Below are 16,873 nucleotides of genomic sequence, written 5' to 3'. Positions count from 1 at the left end.
ATGGGGACTATACATCTTGAAGAGTTTGGGTCACCAGTAAGTCACCTTTCTTTTTCATTTAGTTTGACAGACGGCAGTGTTGAAGAGCTGAACACAGTGTGAGATTGTGTGCTATGACTAAAAAATGGATAGTTTCTAAAGCCTGATAGTCATTATATCAGTTCTGAGTCTCTTGTGGAAAAAAATAACATTTTTCTGTTTTCCTATGTAGAATTGCATATCGCTGAACATCCTCAAAGCAGATTTGGTTCTTCAGAGCACTACAGTGGCTGCTGAGAAGAACAGACTAGAATCAGAGTGTAATGAAGGAAGTGTACAGCTGAGAGCTGCAGAGGTAACCATTGCTATGAATACTGGGATATCTACTATGAAAACATCTTCTGTGGAAGCCTTTATGGTGTAGAAAAGGATGCTTCTGTGTCTTGTTTAGAAATGGATATTGGTACTACCAAATATTTAGCCTTGATTTCTGTAGTTTGACTTCAGCCTCTTCATTTAAAGCTGAATAGGAGCTTTGCCTTCCTCAATTAAGACAGCTAAGCTTCTGTGAAAATGTGCTGAACAGTCATCATGTTCTGGATCTTTTTATTATAATGCATGGTGTGTGTAAAAAGGCTAGCTGTTATTTGGAAGTATTGTTTTTCTTCTGAGTCTGTCACAGACAAATAGCCCCAACTCACATGGGAGATGCAAGCTCAAGGTGAACCAGAAAGTACTGTGTCAGAGTAGAGCAGAGTTGTTTTACCTTTCTTTCATAGCTTATTTCCTCCTACTGTAATTAAATGCCTTTTTTGGGGGACAGAAAGGAGGATAAACGGTCTTTGTATTGATCATATCAGGAAGCTATGCTGTGTTCAGGTTAAAAGGCAGTCTTAGAGGGATTAGTTCCAAAGAGAAGTACTCTTTTCAAAGAGCAGAGGTTGCTGTGACCTCTCATGGATTGGTGCATAGAACTCAATTTTTGTATTTGTGTAGTAGTACGGTCTTTCTATGTACTAGGGAAAAAACTGTCTAAGTAGAGGATGGGAAGTTTTTTCCTTATCTTGCAAGAGTTAGGTTAACTATAACCTACTGCTAATTCAATCTGATCCACAAAAAAAAAATGCTGTTAAATTGGAAAGCAGTTCAGAAGGTAGGTGATAGTTATTTTGGATGGATATGCGCTTCCGAAAAGAATGGCCTTGGCATGTACTCAGAAAACCACTTGAGGTTATAAGTGTCATCACTTGCAGAAAATTAGGAAGAGGAGAACCTCCTAAGAGGAGCAAAAAGTAACTTGAAGACAGAGGCAAGTCCAGCATGGTACTTGGAAAATCACTATTTCATCAGTTCTCTCACATGATGCAGCTGTTATTCAGACTTTATCAAAATCCAGTGCAAATCGCTTCATTGCTGGAGCTCAGTAAGGAGTAAGAATGTATTAGAAAGCTGTGAACCTCATGTGAGTCATGTGTATCATCACTGGGAAATTTATTTAATGTTTTTAGTTCTCTCTGTCCCCATCTTCGTCATCATTTATAGAGTAGCTTGGGCTGGTGCATAGGTAGGTGCATAGGTCTGATCAGATTAGTAGAGAGGACTTGTAAGGTAAATGTTCTGATAATTCTTGGTTAAACACAAATTGCTTCCTTCCATAGTGAAGACGTGTTTACGTTAGCTGAGGTCCTATTAGTCATTACTGGAGTACATTCAACCACATAAGTAGAGGGAATCATATCAGAGCTTACATTTTGGCTGGTTGGTTCTAGGAACATTAAAACAGAAAAAACCCCATAAAATCAGTAATCCCAGTGATTAGAATTTTGAGAAGTTTAACTGCTCCAGAGGAAAACTATTCTGAGTATTCAAGTGCATCTTAAGTTTTCACGTACATGGAAGTCCAAAGCCACATTTCCCCATATACTACTGGATGTTGAATCTTTGAATTAAGTCTTTAGCCTGTTTTTTAGAAGTCCTCTTTCCTGTATTGCCCTGCGAATGATGTATGTTGTACACTCAGTATTATTTCTTATTTTCAGCTTTAAGAGATGCACTTTCATGGGGAAGACTCCGTCTTTCTCAGCTTCATCTCTAAGTGTAATTTGAAATAGTATCTTTAAATTGGCCCTTCCCTCTAACTTCTTAGTGGCTTTGGCTGTGATAAATTTTTTTCTACAGCAGTACTGTGTTAAGGTAGTCTTGCTCCAAAGCTGCCTGTGAGGATGCCATTGCAACACTTCAAGGAAGTCTTGCAAACAGTTACTGCACGTTTTTATAAAATAAATAAACCTGCAAAAAAGGAGGAAGCCAAACAGGAATAGAAATAAGTATGTTGTACAAAAGCTGTGTTGTGAACTAAATTGGAGCCTAAATGTTACAATTATGGGACCATTAATTCTCTATTTAATCATCAGACATTTTTGTGGGTCATGTGCTAGTTGTGATGCATTCGTTAAAATTGGAATGGTGGGTATCAGCTGAAGAAGCTGCAAAACTTTGTTAATACTTAGTGCTTACTCATGGTGTTTATTTGTCAAGCAATCTTGAGTTTTTATAATACCTGAGTAAGTATCTGATTAAGATTTGAAGCAAACACAAACCCCACTTAGTACATCTAAGAGAAAATCACGTATGTTCCTTTTGTGAGGTCTTGGCACTGGGATACTGTGGAGACAGCAGCATGTTTGTTGCTTTATGGTGTGGGGGGGTTTTAATCACTTAGGTGGAAAGGCCAAAAAAGTACATGTTTTCAAACAAGTCAAGCTAGCAACAACAGATTTCTGGGATTTGTGTTTTGTCATTGCAGTTCAAGTGGGAACCTTAGTGTTATTTTGACAACTCCTTGTATTTAATTTATTTAATGACCCTAAGAAGCAAATGTGTTTGTGACCCATACTGAACATTAGGGAGGATTGTTAGCCCCATCTGCTCATTAGATAATTGGCACAGTTGCCTGCATGTTTATGATGGTTGTTTCAAAGAGTCTTGCCTGATTGTCTTGCTTTGATAGCTTGTTAATTTTCAGGTTCATTTGGTGTAAATTTGTTTAAATAATTGGTATTAATACTCAGTATGTACACCATAGCATTTGCTCCTTAAGCCAAGTTTTAAGAAAATGTAGATTGTTTTTTTATGTATAAATTTCCAAACTTCAAATAATTAAATGCTGTCACCAAGCATGCATGCAGACACTAATTCATGAGAAAACATTGGCTACTGGTAACTGTATTTTCTTTAACCAGCTTCTTATTTTGCACAAAACCAGTTGCAATACTGATGAGTATGACAGAATACAAGCTGCTTGTGCATATAGAATATAAATGGTTTCTGCTGTTTGGTAGATGCCTTTCAGGAAGCTGTAATTGCAGCCCTGCACTAGTATGGAACTTTCCCAGATAAAGCTCTTTCCAAGTTGGTTCTTATGCCGTTGACTGAAACGAATTTAAAGCTCTGTCTAGGCTATGATTTTTCATGGTAGCATCTGTGTTCAAAACAGTAATTTCCTTCTACTTAGAGTTACTTTTTTATCTAGATGGTTTTATTGAGGCATCTTCAGGAAATGAACAGGAACCTTAACATTGCCATGCACTATTGAATATATAGGAGGGAGAAGGAGTCAAAACTTGTGTATTATCATGTATTTATATTTATCTAACTTTTATTTAGCATGTGGCCATGACAATCAACTGGTAAAGCTGAATGAAAATTGAGACTTAACCTTTTTGTTGAACTGTCAGTGCATTTATTCTAGTACGTGCTTCATAACCACATCAAATGTCTATTGCTTCCCAGTCTTCTTGCTGAATGCTGAGGTTTTCCTCTGCCCAAATATGTATTTTCCTTTTCACACCCTGAAGAATTTTACTTTCCTTAGTCTTGGGTCAGGCATATTCAACGTTGAATCTATTTCAGATTTTCAGTGCCTAGAGATCAGCTTAAAATCCTGCTGCATGCAGCTCTGCAGGTTTTCGGGTGGGAGCTTTATGTACCATTGAGAGCTGAGATTCCCCACTTCAGATGATTCAGAATTGACTTTGGCTCTGGAAATGGTCAAACACCTAAGTATAAAATTCATGTTTCTTGTATAAAAAAGTACAGGTGTGTTGTCTTTTGCTGGATCTTTTGCCTTCATTATCATGAAGTCAAATATATTTCAGGTGAAGCCAGTTGGCTTTTAAATTTCTCAGATCCAAAATACAGTCCAGTTTTAATTTAGAACTTTCTAAAATGTTCCTAAAAAATTGTTTATTGAATGTATTACAGGGCATACACAGATACGTAATGCAACATAAGCATTGTGGTGTACAGTTTTATTTGTGCTAATTCAGAATGACTAAGATCTTGGCTGTAACCAAAAGGAGGGCCATCCTCCACTTACTGCTGTTTTATCTGTATAGCTGTAACGCCAGTCCTTCTTGCCCCCATGTGACATTTCCCTCCTTCTCTACAATAGACTTTATGAAGGGGGCGGGGGGGGGGGGGATAAAATAAAATCTAAAAAAGTCCTTTTTTTTTTTTCCCCCTTCTGAAAACATCGACACAGTGTAGAAAAATATCTTTACAGTGTGTTTGTGAAGATTGTGAAATGCTTACCTCTAATGCAAAATCTATTTCCTAGTACTTGGTGGAGGGAAGGAAAAACAGGATTTTTGAGTTGATATAGTCTGTAGAGAATGGCAGCCCTAATTCTTGAGTGAGTGTGAGAACTCCACTGACGATCACTCATGATTGTATCTGTTACTACTGCTTCTGTGGTATTTAGTAAATAAAGATTAATTAAATTGCCAGAAAGTAATGCAAGTTGCTATCAGTGTCTGTGTCCTGTATTTTAAAAATGTAGAACAAACATTTATCTAACTGTATAATCTCCAAATGAACACTTCAAAATTTTTGTGCCACTGGAGGGTTCCCATATTTAACTGAAATACACAGCAACAAAAATTGAGAGGATAAAGCTCTCCCAAATGTAGGAACATAATTAAACTTCCCAAACCGTCAGAAGAAAGTTCTGAAGCAAAATACTGTGCGTATGGATTTTGAGTTAGAATTTTGTGCCTCTAAAAGAAATGAAAACAGTGTATTCCCATGGTGTAACTGTCTGTTAGAATGATATATTGCATGTGTAATCACTGAGCAGATGTGTAGTAAAATAACTTGGATTAAAAGCTCCAGTATCTTGGTATGTACTCCTTTCACTTCTAAGTGGTTGGCAGTTCCCAGCTATCTGCAGTTGGGTGCTTACCTGAGCCGGGAGACAGCAGCAAGCTGTTACTCCCAAGCACTGCAGCTCAGCATTTGGAAGCAGCAGGCCTGTGGTAGGGACCATGCGTATAGAGATAGGTGAGTGAGATTTCTGGGAGCAGAGGGGAGGAGATACTTAAGGCTTCCCAAGTTTTTTGCCTGAACAATGCTTATTTGAGATAATCTTTAACTTAGTGTTTCATGAAGGTATCATATTTTGTGTATTGTATTTTAACTACGGTTGTGGTAACATTGTATTGTGAAAGTCACAGGGCTGGGCTGGCCACTTACCTGTAGTAAGTTCCAAAGAGTTTAGCCTTGAGACCAGTGTTCAAAACCAGAAATGGTACCTGCTTTTCACTTATTTTTCAGCACTAGTTTAAAAATCATGTGTGTTTCCATTTTGTATTTTGCTGGCTGTATTACAGAGGTAGGATATGAAACAGCAAAGTAAGTACTTCTGATAGTATAATTATGTTTACTCTGTAAAATTTCAGCTAAAATACTATTTGGTGTACATCATGTCCACCATGTTCTCCTAAGCAGATAAATACAGTTAAATGGGAGCTAATACAAAAGAAGTATCACAGTAGTTGTGTTTTGGCTTATAGGAGATTTCCTGTAAAATAGCCTATTTTGAGGCATATATTGAATCTACATGCACAGTCCTCTAGTTGAGAGAAAATAAATTTAGCTATATTAAAAAAACCAGGCTTTTGATCAGTTTACTTTGGCATCTGTTGACTCTGAGCAGAGAGGCAGAATGAGTTCTGTGTGTCGAAACAAAGATTTTTCGATCTTTAAGCAGTCTGATTTCACCTACATTCCCTGATTCGGATGCTGTTTGTTGCCAGTCTGCTAGTGTCACCTCTGGAATTTTATAATAAAGTTAAAGAAAAAAAAAGTGTATTTTAATATCTTTAATATCTTTTCTCACAGCAACGATTTTGTGAACTCGATGAGAGGAAGCGACTTCTTACAGAGAACTGCAAGGAATTGCTGAAAAAAGCTCAACAGGTCTGCAAACTCAGTCCGGATCAACGTCTTCCAAAAGAATTTCAAACTGTATGTACAAAAACAAATCTCCACATATCTCTTAAATTTCGGATGTTGTACACCATTCTAACTTCTCCAGCAAAGAATATTACATATTTTTTATTAGAAGGCTACCAGTAAAGGATCATGTGTACTTCTGTTACTGTTGACTCATATATTGTTACTTACCCTTTTAAAGCACATTTAAATAGTGCTGGGATATCCTATATCACTTTGTTTTATGCACAGAGGAGGGAAAATTTGATCTGAAATTTCAATTAAAATCCATAGTCTTTTGTTCATAGAAATAATTAGAGGCCATATTTTTCTAGCATCTTGCTCTGATGGAGCAATGCAAAAGAACTGAAATCTGGGCCAGCCTACTTACCTGGAGGTCTTCCCAGCCTCTAGAAGTATTTGCATGGCTTAACTAGCATAGCCCCTGGCTTATACCAAGTCTGTGAGCATCCGTACCTGCACAAGGTAGGCAACTAAGGAGCAATTAATTGTGAATCTTTGTTACGTAGTAGCACTTCCAGCCTTTTTTGTCCAGAATAGTTTGTGAGGGAATCTTCCTGTGTTAAATTTTGAATGTGTGACATCCTGATTAAAAGTAGTAGAATATTTTATGGCTTATTCAATTTCTTTTTAGCGAACTTGAGTCCTTCATTAGCATTGCTGTGTAACACGTGCATCCTTTCTCTTGTAGGCTTTTCAGGCTCTTCCTACCACATTGGAGGAAATTGATGCTTTTCTGAATGAAGAGAAAACCAGGGCCTCCTGTTTCACAGGCCTGAATGCTTCGGTATGTTCACTGCTTTCCCTCCGCCCTCCATTCCTCCCCCTCCACCCGTACTGTACTCGCTTCCCATTCTGTGCTAGATCTCTTGGTATCATAAGCTAGACAGCAGGAACAATGTGCTGTAAATGCCAGATTCTGCATCTATTAGAATTTTAAGTAGGTTCTTCTGAAAGAACAGTGTGTTCTGTGCCTTTAAAAAAATAAAATAAAATTGCAGTATCCTGAAATAAGCAATGCTATCCAGTTCTTTGCTTTACAGCTAGGAAGGTGTCTTGTTCAGCGTCCAGTGCAATAATCTATATAATTGTGTTTGAACAGAATCAGTGCAGTGTGGTATTTTTACAGTCAAGGTCAGAATTAGCAAACATTTTGTTGACTGCATGTTTTTTTTTATTCTGGCAGGTTGTTGAAGAATACAATAAGCAGATAGAAGAAATACAGCAGTTGACAGAATATCTAGAGGAAAAGAAAAAGGAATTGGATAACTATAAGCAAAACATTTCACAGGTAATAACTGAAATTATCACTTCTGTATCATATCAGTATGTCTTTATTAGAATAGAATGTATATAGAGAAATAGAAAGTAACATTCCAAGTTGTCTTGAGTGTAAACTGAGCTGTTAGCTTCTGTAATTATGATATTTTTGAATTTAAAAGCTGTCTCTAAAGGAAAATCCAGTTATTAAAAATGGTTTTACATGGATCTGTCTATTTCTAGGTCAAAGAAAGGTGGCTAAACCCCTTGAAAAAGCTGATTGAGCAAATTAATGGGAAGTTCAGTAATTTCTTTAGTTCTATGCAGTGTGTTGGTGAAGTTGATCTTCATGTGGAAAATGAGGTATGATTTATTTTTCATATGGAAGAATAACATTTTCGTGCATCATCTTTTGCTTGTATATTGCTAGAGAAAAAATACAAATTGCCATTTGGATTGTAGGAAAGATGTTCTTTTAAAAAAAAACCCAACCTTTTACTGACGAACACACTTTTTTTGTGCTAGAACTGACTTATCAGTCTGATTAAAGGAAAATGAGTCTTTGTCCAGATGCATAGAACTTCAACTTACTGACTTTTGGAAACTTTTTCTAACTTAAAGGGCTCGGTTAGAAATGTTGTATTTACTTTAGCTGTAACTCAGATTTATAAAGTTAGTGATTTAATTCTCCGTTTTTAGCTAATTTGTGCTATTCTGTTATCATTTAGATGATAAATCTGAATCTACTGTTATTGTGTTGTATTGAGTTGGTTCTACATGTAGTTGCTACTCAAGTCTGCTGGCATTTTGTCTGTTTTGGAAGTAGCAATCATCTGGCCCAGCCTGTTATGCCTCCAGTAACATTTATAGGCAGGTTTTACCTCTGATGAAGAATTTAAAGCATCAATAGTACCTTGGGGAGAAATACTCAGTGCAGTGGGCTGAAGAGAAATTAGGTATTTTGTTTTAAATTGATCTCTGTCATGATGATTTTAAGACTCTCATATGTAATGCATAGACTCCATAATAGTGGAAGTTGACACTTCAAACATTTTTTTGCTGTTGTAAATTACTCAAGCAGCTTTTCTTAAAGTATTTGAAGCGGTAGTTATTATCAGAGGCAGAATAGTGACTGACAAGGCTCTTTACATGAACTGCATTAAAATGTTTGCATAGAAACTAGTATTATAAAACACTAGGACATTAAAACATGGACTTTTCAGTTCTTTTGATAGCTCCCTACAGGATCAGATCTATATTACACAAGTGCTATCTTTTAGGTAAAAGTAAGTTGGGAGAGAGTATACAGAAAAAACAGTAAAGCAATTAAAAAGCAAAGGGAGTCTGAACTGTCTTTCTGAATATGTTCTTTGGAAGGTCTTTTCTCTTGCAAAGATGTCACAAATAGTTTAAGAGATTAGCTAGTGGTACTGAGCCAATGACTAAAACTTTCTCGTCAAGCGATCAATGCCTGTAATAGAGAGGTGAATGATCTGTTCTAGAGCTTGGATTCCTTACCCTTCTTCTCTGCAGGAGACTATTTTGCCCTGACCTGCAACTGTCAAAAGAGAGACACTTGAGGCAGAATTATCTTTGTTAGAAATATTCCTGTGACAGTGAAGTTCAAGCCTCTGTTAGCCTGCCCTGCAGGAACCTTGAGATCTGATGATGTCCTTGGTGATAGTACCTACTGTGTGAAACACTTCACTAGGTTCTTCCTTGACATCCTAGCAGAAACTTTGGTGAATGTTCTAACTTTCCTTGGTAGCACTTGGTAACCAGAATTCAGAGTGCTAGTAGTAATAACCCTCGCCTTCCTCGATTCCCTACAGGCAGTTTTGAGCATCATTCTTGACAGGTCCTGGAATATCTGTCAGTTACATGAACTGGCATTCGCAGTAGTCTGGCAACAAAGGCCTGACTTCTGATGCCGTTGTGGCTGTGCTGGAGGGTGGGTCTTTTTTACTGGAGGTTTTGCCAGCGTGTAGCTTGTACATTTCTCCAAGCCTAGTTTCAGTTTGTGCCAGTGCATCTGAAAGTACAGTGGGCTTAGAGGCCTTAGGTCCTGTTTATTTCTCCTTACATGAAGTCGTTGTGTTCTTGATGTCCCACAGCTCCATCCCTTTCCAAAGAGTATAGTAAAAGCTCTGCAAGTATCTGTTAGAGGAGAAACAGGAACTAAATTGTGAACTTAAGGATATTTTTTTCACTCTGCTATACTAAGTGTTCCTGGTCATAAGCAACCACAGTAGTGGGTGTGTTGAGATTGATCCTGACAATCAAGTACCAAATCCTACTAAAATGGAGAAAGTTCATCTAAGCTATGGTGCTGTTATCTTCACTGATTAGAATAATGTCTTATTAGCTCCCCTTAGCAAAATACCACTTCCAGAAAGGTCAGTGCAGGAACATTCATTTGTTTTGAAAGCATGCCCCATGATTTTCCTTCTTAGGTTCCTGATTGAGGCATGGCTATCAAACTACAATCTGCAAATCCAAGAAGCTAATTATTCTTCTGATAAGCTGCATTAAATGCCAAAGAAGAAATTTCTTCCATAGTGGGGGAGAATGAAATGGTAACCAAAATCAGCTTGCAAATGTTTTTAGTTGCATTAAGCATTGCTTTGTTCTGGTGTGTCCGTCATGGTCATATAACACTCCTTCTCGAGGCAGGTCTTCAGTTTATCTTTGAAAGTGCCAGCCTGTTGCCAGCAGGGAAAACATCGAGGGTGAAGAATGGTGATCTGTCATCAAAATTGGAAAAAGTTGGCACTTTACAAATGTGAGTTTATAACTACGTCAGGTCACCTTCATTCTCTCCTAAAGTGTGTATGCATTTGCCTCATCCTCAAGGTTTCACAGTTCATGTTTCTGTAATACTGGTACACCAGAAGCACCAGAGGTTTGTAGTACGTGAAAGTAAATACCAGTGTAAGACCTTACACTTTCCAGTCCTGAGGATGTTTGTCTGCCTGCAGGTGTAGTAAAACACCAGGAACACCAAAAGATGGCTTGGTCTTCTGATTTAGCACATTAGCTGAATTGAGAGGATTTGATAGATCCTCTCCAATGTTAGATGCTATTTGGTATGTACATCACTCTTCCCAAAGCAAGACCTGAAGGTAGCAAAGAAGCTGAAAATTATTCCTCCAGACTTGCAGTTCCTTAAGGCAGTTTTAGGACTTTAAGATGGTATGGCTTATTTACTTCATGGTGGCTTTTAGACCTTGTTCTTCATAAAAGCCAGCCTCCAATGGGACTCGGTTCTGACAGGTCACCCAGGTTCATATGCTTTTTGATGACTGTGGTATGTGGCAATCTGAACCAAACTGGCATGTGCCAGCTTCTATGGGATGGGCTTCTCATTGTCTCTTTGCCACAACTGTCCTTTCTAAATCTAGAAGTATTCTGTGAGTAACCATCAGGAATCACCTCCACTCCTTTCTTTTACCCTAAGCATTACAGTTGTGTTATCAGAAGAACATGAGTCGATGACCTCCAAGTACAGGATTTATGCTTCCACAGTGAATATGGATAGACCTCTTGGAACTCGGATTCCTTAAACTTTTGAATCTTCCCTGTAGCTCTCATTAACTTGTTAGGTGCATATAAAGATTGTGTTTTATGTAGATCAAACAGTAAGCAATCAGCATGGGCTTTCTGCACTGGGGATTCCATTCCCATCCCTGCACTGAGTTTACCTGAACTTCAGAAATACTAGCAAGTACTCCAAAGATTTCTTTTTTTCTGCGAATCATGAATGTATTTCTTTGCATGGGCCTTCTTTTGAACCACGTCTGTTGTTCCCACACCTATACATCATTGACTCAGACTTCTGACAAGTGTCAGTTTTCTGTTAAAGAAAAGGCCAGGGTTGGAATTGTCATGTGTGGTTTTCCTGACTATGAAAGGCAAATTGTTGTCTTGGATTTTGTAGGGGTTTTGTATGTCAGTCTGCTAGTGGAGGAAAAGTGAAGGATTTTATTAGACTGCTTGCGCTTGAAGAGGTTCAGATGAGGTCTTAACCTACACACACACACACCCTATCACCCCACTGTTCAAGTTGATGGCATCCTGTACTATAATGCATTTTTTCCGATGAATGGAATTTATAGGGACACTGCTTCCTCCTTTTCCTAGCCAAGAACTTTTTTTCTTGTCAGTGTTCTTGATATGTATGAAGTCTTTCTTACCAGGGATTCAGAAATTAACAAGTCATTGTCGTGGGGAGGGAGTGGTACTGAAAATTCTCCCATCTAACAAGAATAGATCAGAGTTAAGGAAAATATATGAAACTGAATTAATATCTTAAGTTGAACCTGAGTAGTTTGTAGACCCCTGTAGAACACTTGACATAATTTTCCTTTAATTTGCATGTCATTATCAAATAAGCTGTAGTACAGAGAAACTGAATTTAACAGATACTGGCTTTTATAGGAGGAGTACGATAAGTACGGGATTCGCATTAGAGTCAAATTCCACCGTAGCACTGAACTTCATGAATTGACTCCTTATCATCAGAGTGGAGGTGAGAAAAGTGTTTCCACTATGTTGTACCTGATGGCTCTACAGGAACTCAACAGATGTCCTTTCAGGGTTGTAGATGAAATAAATCAGGTGAGGATCAATAGTGCAGTATATAACCTCTTACTATATAGATGCTTGTGACATAGTGGAGATAACATACTTTTTTTTCTTTTTTCTTTTAGGGAATGGATCCAATGAATGAGAGAAGAGTTTTTGAAATGGTTGTGAAAACTGCTTGTAAAGAAAGCACATCTCAGTACTTCTTTATTACACCAAAGGTATGTGGCATAAAATAAAATTGAAAGTTTAATGTGTAGGAGAGTTGAGTTTTGTGTGATAATAATCCTGTATACACTGTACAACTTATCTCTGGTTTACCTAAGAACTTAAATAATTATACTTAATATTACTGTGAGAGAATTTGTCCATTTTAAGGACAGTCCTGTCAGGAATTCAGACAACTTACACCAAGGCTCATCTTTTCCTAGACATATTCTGGAATTGTGGCCCCTGTGGAAGTATCACAAGTTAATTACCAGTGGATAGGGGTACCATGTAACAAACCTGTCAAATGTAATACCTCTAGCTCACACAGAATTGGGATTGTAGCAGAGACCAGCTTCCAAACAAGTCAGATAATGATACTGGAACAGGCTAGTGCTGCTGATGTCAAAAGAACTAGAGGAGTCCCATATTAATGGGGGAAAAGTATTCAAGTAATAGTCTGAGACTTAGAAGCTCAGGAAAGGTCAGTGCTATGCTCCATGGAGAATGTCTTGAAGAGGGCTTTTCAGTGAAGAATGACCAGTGCTTAATTGTGCTTTTCTGTTAAAATAAAAAAAATTATAACTGACTTACTAAGTGACATGGTGATGTGATGCTGTGGCTTGAAAGGACTAGTAAGTAGGGTGGCTGTTCACCTGCGCCTTTAACACAGACTAATGTTATGTTCAACTTGATCCAAGACACGTTGAACCAGGAAAGGTTACTTGTAGACCGAGAAGGCAAGCATTCAGTAACGGGCTGTACGCATTTTATTAAGATACCAGTTCTCCTGCATCCCATACTTCACTGTATTTTAGAAAATCTGGCTGGTGCGTGCTACTCTTTCCTGCAAATAGCAGTTGAAGGACCTGAGAAAAGTCACCTACAGCGTTTACCTGGCTGAAAATAGGAGGACAGTGATGCATGTTGTTCCTTCTGATCTTGCAGTCTACTTACCTCCACACAGTTTGGTCATTTCCTGTCCACATTACTTCGTTTTTGTTCTGTGTGTTATCTGTCCCCTTCTGTCTTCTTCCACCTTCTCTCATTGGATCTGCTTTTCTGTGCTCTCTCCTACTTCAAGAAACAGGAGAGTGGTTTGGATGTTGAAAGGATAGAGGTAGCTCTACTAACTGTAGTACTTCCCACATATGAAGAACTGAAGAAGATGATAGTCTAGGATTCAGAGTCTGTTTTAGAAGTTGAGCTCATTGTCAAATACTAAGAATAGAGAAGGCAGAAAATTGAACGTGCAGAGCTAACCAGAAAAATCAGAGTAAAAATGAGACAGCAGAAGTAAGACATTTCAGAGGCTTAAAAAAAAAACCCTCCATTTAACATTATGGTAAGAGGAAGATGAAGGAATGTGTCGCACCACTTTCAGCAGTGAGAGATGGCATTACGAAGAGGTGGCTGAAGGTATTTCTTCTTCCCTCTCTCTCCCCTACTCCCTGCTCAACTGCAAGTAGGTGGTCACCACAGTTGACACAGTGAAGTTGTAATGGCCTACCACAAAGAACATTTATTGAGGTAGCACTTCATGTAAAGGTTTTAGCCAATGAGATAGTTTGAGTGGGCTGCATCAGAGGGTAATTAAAAGGCAGTACAGAGCAGGCTGAGGAGAGAGCCAGACTCAGCTGTGCCAGCGGCTCACCTGCAGTTCTTGAGCCTACGCTATATGTCATCACTTACTAGAAAGCAAGTATGTAATCACATACTAGACAGTATGACAAATTGTCATACTAAGCTAAGTTCTGTGTATGTATCCAGTGGATACAGGAAAAACTGTTACCATGGGTTTTTTTCAGTATGTTGACACTTTTCCCAGCTGTATTTTTAAGCGAGCTACAGAGGGGAAGGGATATAGATTAATATGCAGTAGAGTTGATTAGGAAAATTGTATTCTGAATAGTTGTGATTCACTGTCAGAATGAGTAGATGAGTCTTGGGTTTGAAAAATCAGTATTTTCAATATTAATCTATGCTGAAACAGATTATATTTATTAATGTCGTGGTTTAACCCCAGCCAGCAACTAAGCACCACGCAGCCGCTCACTCACTCCCCCCCCATCTAGTGGGATGGGGGAGAAAATCAGGAAAAGAAGTAAAACTCCTGGGTTGAGATAAGAACGATTTAATAGAACAGAAAAGAAGAGACTAATAATGATAATGATAACACTAATAAAATGACAACAGTAGTAATAAAAGGATTGAAATGTACAAATGATGCACAGGGCAATCGCTCACCACCCGCCGACCGACACCCAGCCAGTCCCCAAGCGGCGAAAACCCTGCCCCCGCCACTTCCCAGTTCCTAAACTAGATGGGACGTCACATGGTATGGAATACACTGTTGGCCAGTTTGGGTCAGGTGCCCTGGCTGGGCATGAGAAGCTGAAAAATCCTTGACTGTAGTCTAAACACTACTGAGCAACAACTGAAAACATCAGTGTTATCAACATTCTTCACATACTGAACTCAAAACATAGCACTGTACCAGCTACTAGGAAGACAGCTAACTACATCCCAGCTGAAACCAGGACAATTAAACATGCAAATAATCACCATATTGGGAGTGAATGCTTCTTTGCTGTAGAGCAAGATTAGAATTCAAAACAATCTTAGATTAGGTAACTTTATTTGAAAACAGGATGCATTTCAGCACAGAACAAGCATAGGACTTGGTATTTAAGTGTGAAAAATCAACAGCAGCATCTGGTCAAAGGCATAAATGCCTAAATGACTGGGGAGAGAGAACTTACGGTGGGTGACAAGTTGAATGTCAGTTGCAAGTAAATTGCTAAAAGTCATCCTGAGCACTGCAGATAACCCTACAGCTTCCATGACATGTCTGCTGGGCTTGCGCCTGATAAGATTTGGACTATGGTAAGTGTCTGGTTTTGGCTGTTACACTTTGGAAAAGTAGTACAGTGGCTGGAGTTATTCCAGAAGACAGCAGTGCAACTTTTAAGAAGTTTTGACAGTTTTGAGTTTCCGCTAATGGAAATTGCTTAGTTCAGAGAAGCACGAGGTTGAATAGAGATGTAATAATTGTGCCCACGTTAACTCCACCTCCTGCCCTGCCCTGGCAAAAAAGAAAAATAACCAATAGTCCCTGCCCATTGTGGATATGGCAAAAGAGTAATGACCTCATTTGCAGCAAGAAGGTACAGATTAGATATGAACATTTTCTTGTAGTAGGAATAGTGAAGCATGGAAATTGCCTGAAGAATGAGGAGTCTCTTTGGGGAATTTCTAGGAATAAATATGCATCATCTGTCAGAAAGGTTATAATCCTGCTATATTAACCTTTTGAGATCTAAGGCTTTATGCAGACCTCCTTCACCATTTTTAGATAATGAGGAACATGTCTTCTAGCTATTTTGACTTTGGTTTTTGTGTTTTTCACCAGCTCCTGCAGAATCTCACTTACAATGACAAGATGACGGTGTTGTTTGTCTACAATGGACCCTTTATGTTGGAGGCAAACAAATGGAACTTAAAGTCTTTCTGTAGGCGGCGGCGGCGACTTGGAAGGATGGATGAACAGTGATACATACATACATTTATATATATAAAAAATATATAATGTTTTTCTAGAACTTTTTGGAACATCTGGCTTTCAAGACTTCAAAAATTGTGAAGGATGAGAACCTGCAAAAAATTGATAATTAAGAACTTTGATTCTTAAAAGGTATAAAAGTGTAACAGATTTGAAGCACATTATTTTGTTTCAGATGTTTCAAAGTGGCCTCTTTCACCAAAGAGCCTACTTTTTCTCAGTAGTAGTTCTAAATAAAATGGAATTTTCTTGTATTTTGCTGTTTTGTCAGTAATGTAGCATCAGAAGTACAGTTAATGCTTCTAGGTTATATTGGACTAATTCTGTGTCAGGGGGATGTTGGTTTGTTTGTGTTTGTTTTTCCAAAAATTGGAATTTGCTTTTGGTAAATAGTGTTCCCCTAACACAGTTATGCATGTTCTCCAAACTTTTCCTATTGAAATGGAAACTTTCAGAATGAATGAAGAAGATGATGTGTAGGAAGGGAATGGTTTGTAAGTAGCTGTGCTTGGGTTTTTTTGGTTTTTTTGTGAAAATATACCTGAAGTTAATATAAAGAATATGTTATTGTTAGAGTAATATACTTTATTATTGTTATTTATTATTTTTGAGCTAATGTTCCATTCTGTATTCCTGGAAGGATAAGGTCTTTATTTTTCTAGCAAGTCTCTCTCAGCAAGGAGACTGACAAAGAGCCAGGTTTTTTTGAAACAATGAGCTAGTTAGCTTGCAGAAGTAAAACTAAGCAATATATAACTTCCTGTTGGTTTTTTTTTCAAGTGAAACTTTTTGGTGATAAATAGTCCTGCTGATTTCACATGTAAGTTAAAATCAGGAGGCTTTTGTGAAAGAGTTAATGTCTCAAACATTGTGGTGGGGCAAGTTCTGCTTGAGAAGAACTCTGCATAATAACGAACCCTGCACAGCAAGGAACCACAGGTGAAAAGAAGCCCGTCAGCACTGGACGTCAGCAGCAGGAGGGGGAGG

At 38.2% G+C, this 16,873-nt stretch overlaps 1 protein-coding gene across 3 annotated transcripts in view; it reads left to right on the top strand.

The window, feature by feature from the left end:
* SMC5 (structural maintenance of chromosomes 5) overlaps window positions 1-16,140 on the top strand; it is a 53,999-nt gene extending 37,859 nt beyond the window's left edge. For 2 of the 3 annotated variants that reach the window (XM_069777033.1, XM_069777032.1), the window contains 8 exons: window positions 212-334; window positions 6,160-6,285; window positions 6,965-7,060; window positions 7,460-7,564; window positions 7,777-7,896; window positions 11,971-12,150; window positions 12,243-12,338; window positions 15,737-16,140. In XM_069777033.1, the coding sequence (XP_069633134.1) occupies window positions 212-334; window positions 6,160-6,285; window positions 6,965-7,060; window positions 7,460-7,564; window positions 7,777-7,896; window positions 11,971-12,150; window positions 12,243-12,338; window positions 15,737-15,877 (987 nt within the window). In that variant the 3' untranslated portion in view covers window positions 15,878-16,140. The remainder of the gene's footprint in view (window positions 1-211; window positions 335-6,159; window positions 6,286-6,964; window positions 7,061-7,459; window positions 7,565-7,776; window positions 7,897-11,970; window positions 12,151-12,242; window positions 12,339-15,736) is intronic. The other variant, XM_069777034.1, reaches the window with a different exon arrangement.
* The last annotated feature ends 733 nt before the right edge of the window (window positions 16,141-16,873 follow it).

This window comes from Haliaeetus albicilla, chromosome Z (assembly GCF_947461875.1).
Source record: "Haliaeetus albicilla chromosome Z, bHalAlb1.1, whole genome shotgun sequence".
NCBI lineage: Eukaryota > Metazoa > Chordata > Aves > Accipitriformes > Accipitridae > Haliaeetus > Haliaeetus albicilla.
The sequence above is the reverse complement of the archived record's forward strand: the minus strand, read 5'-3'. Positions and strand labels throughout refer to the sequence as shown.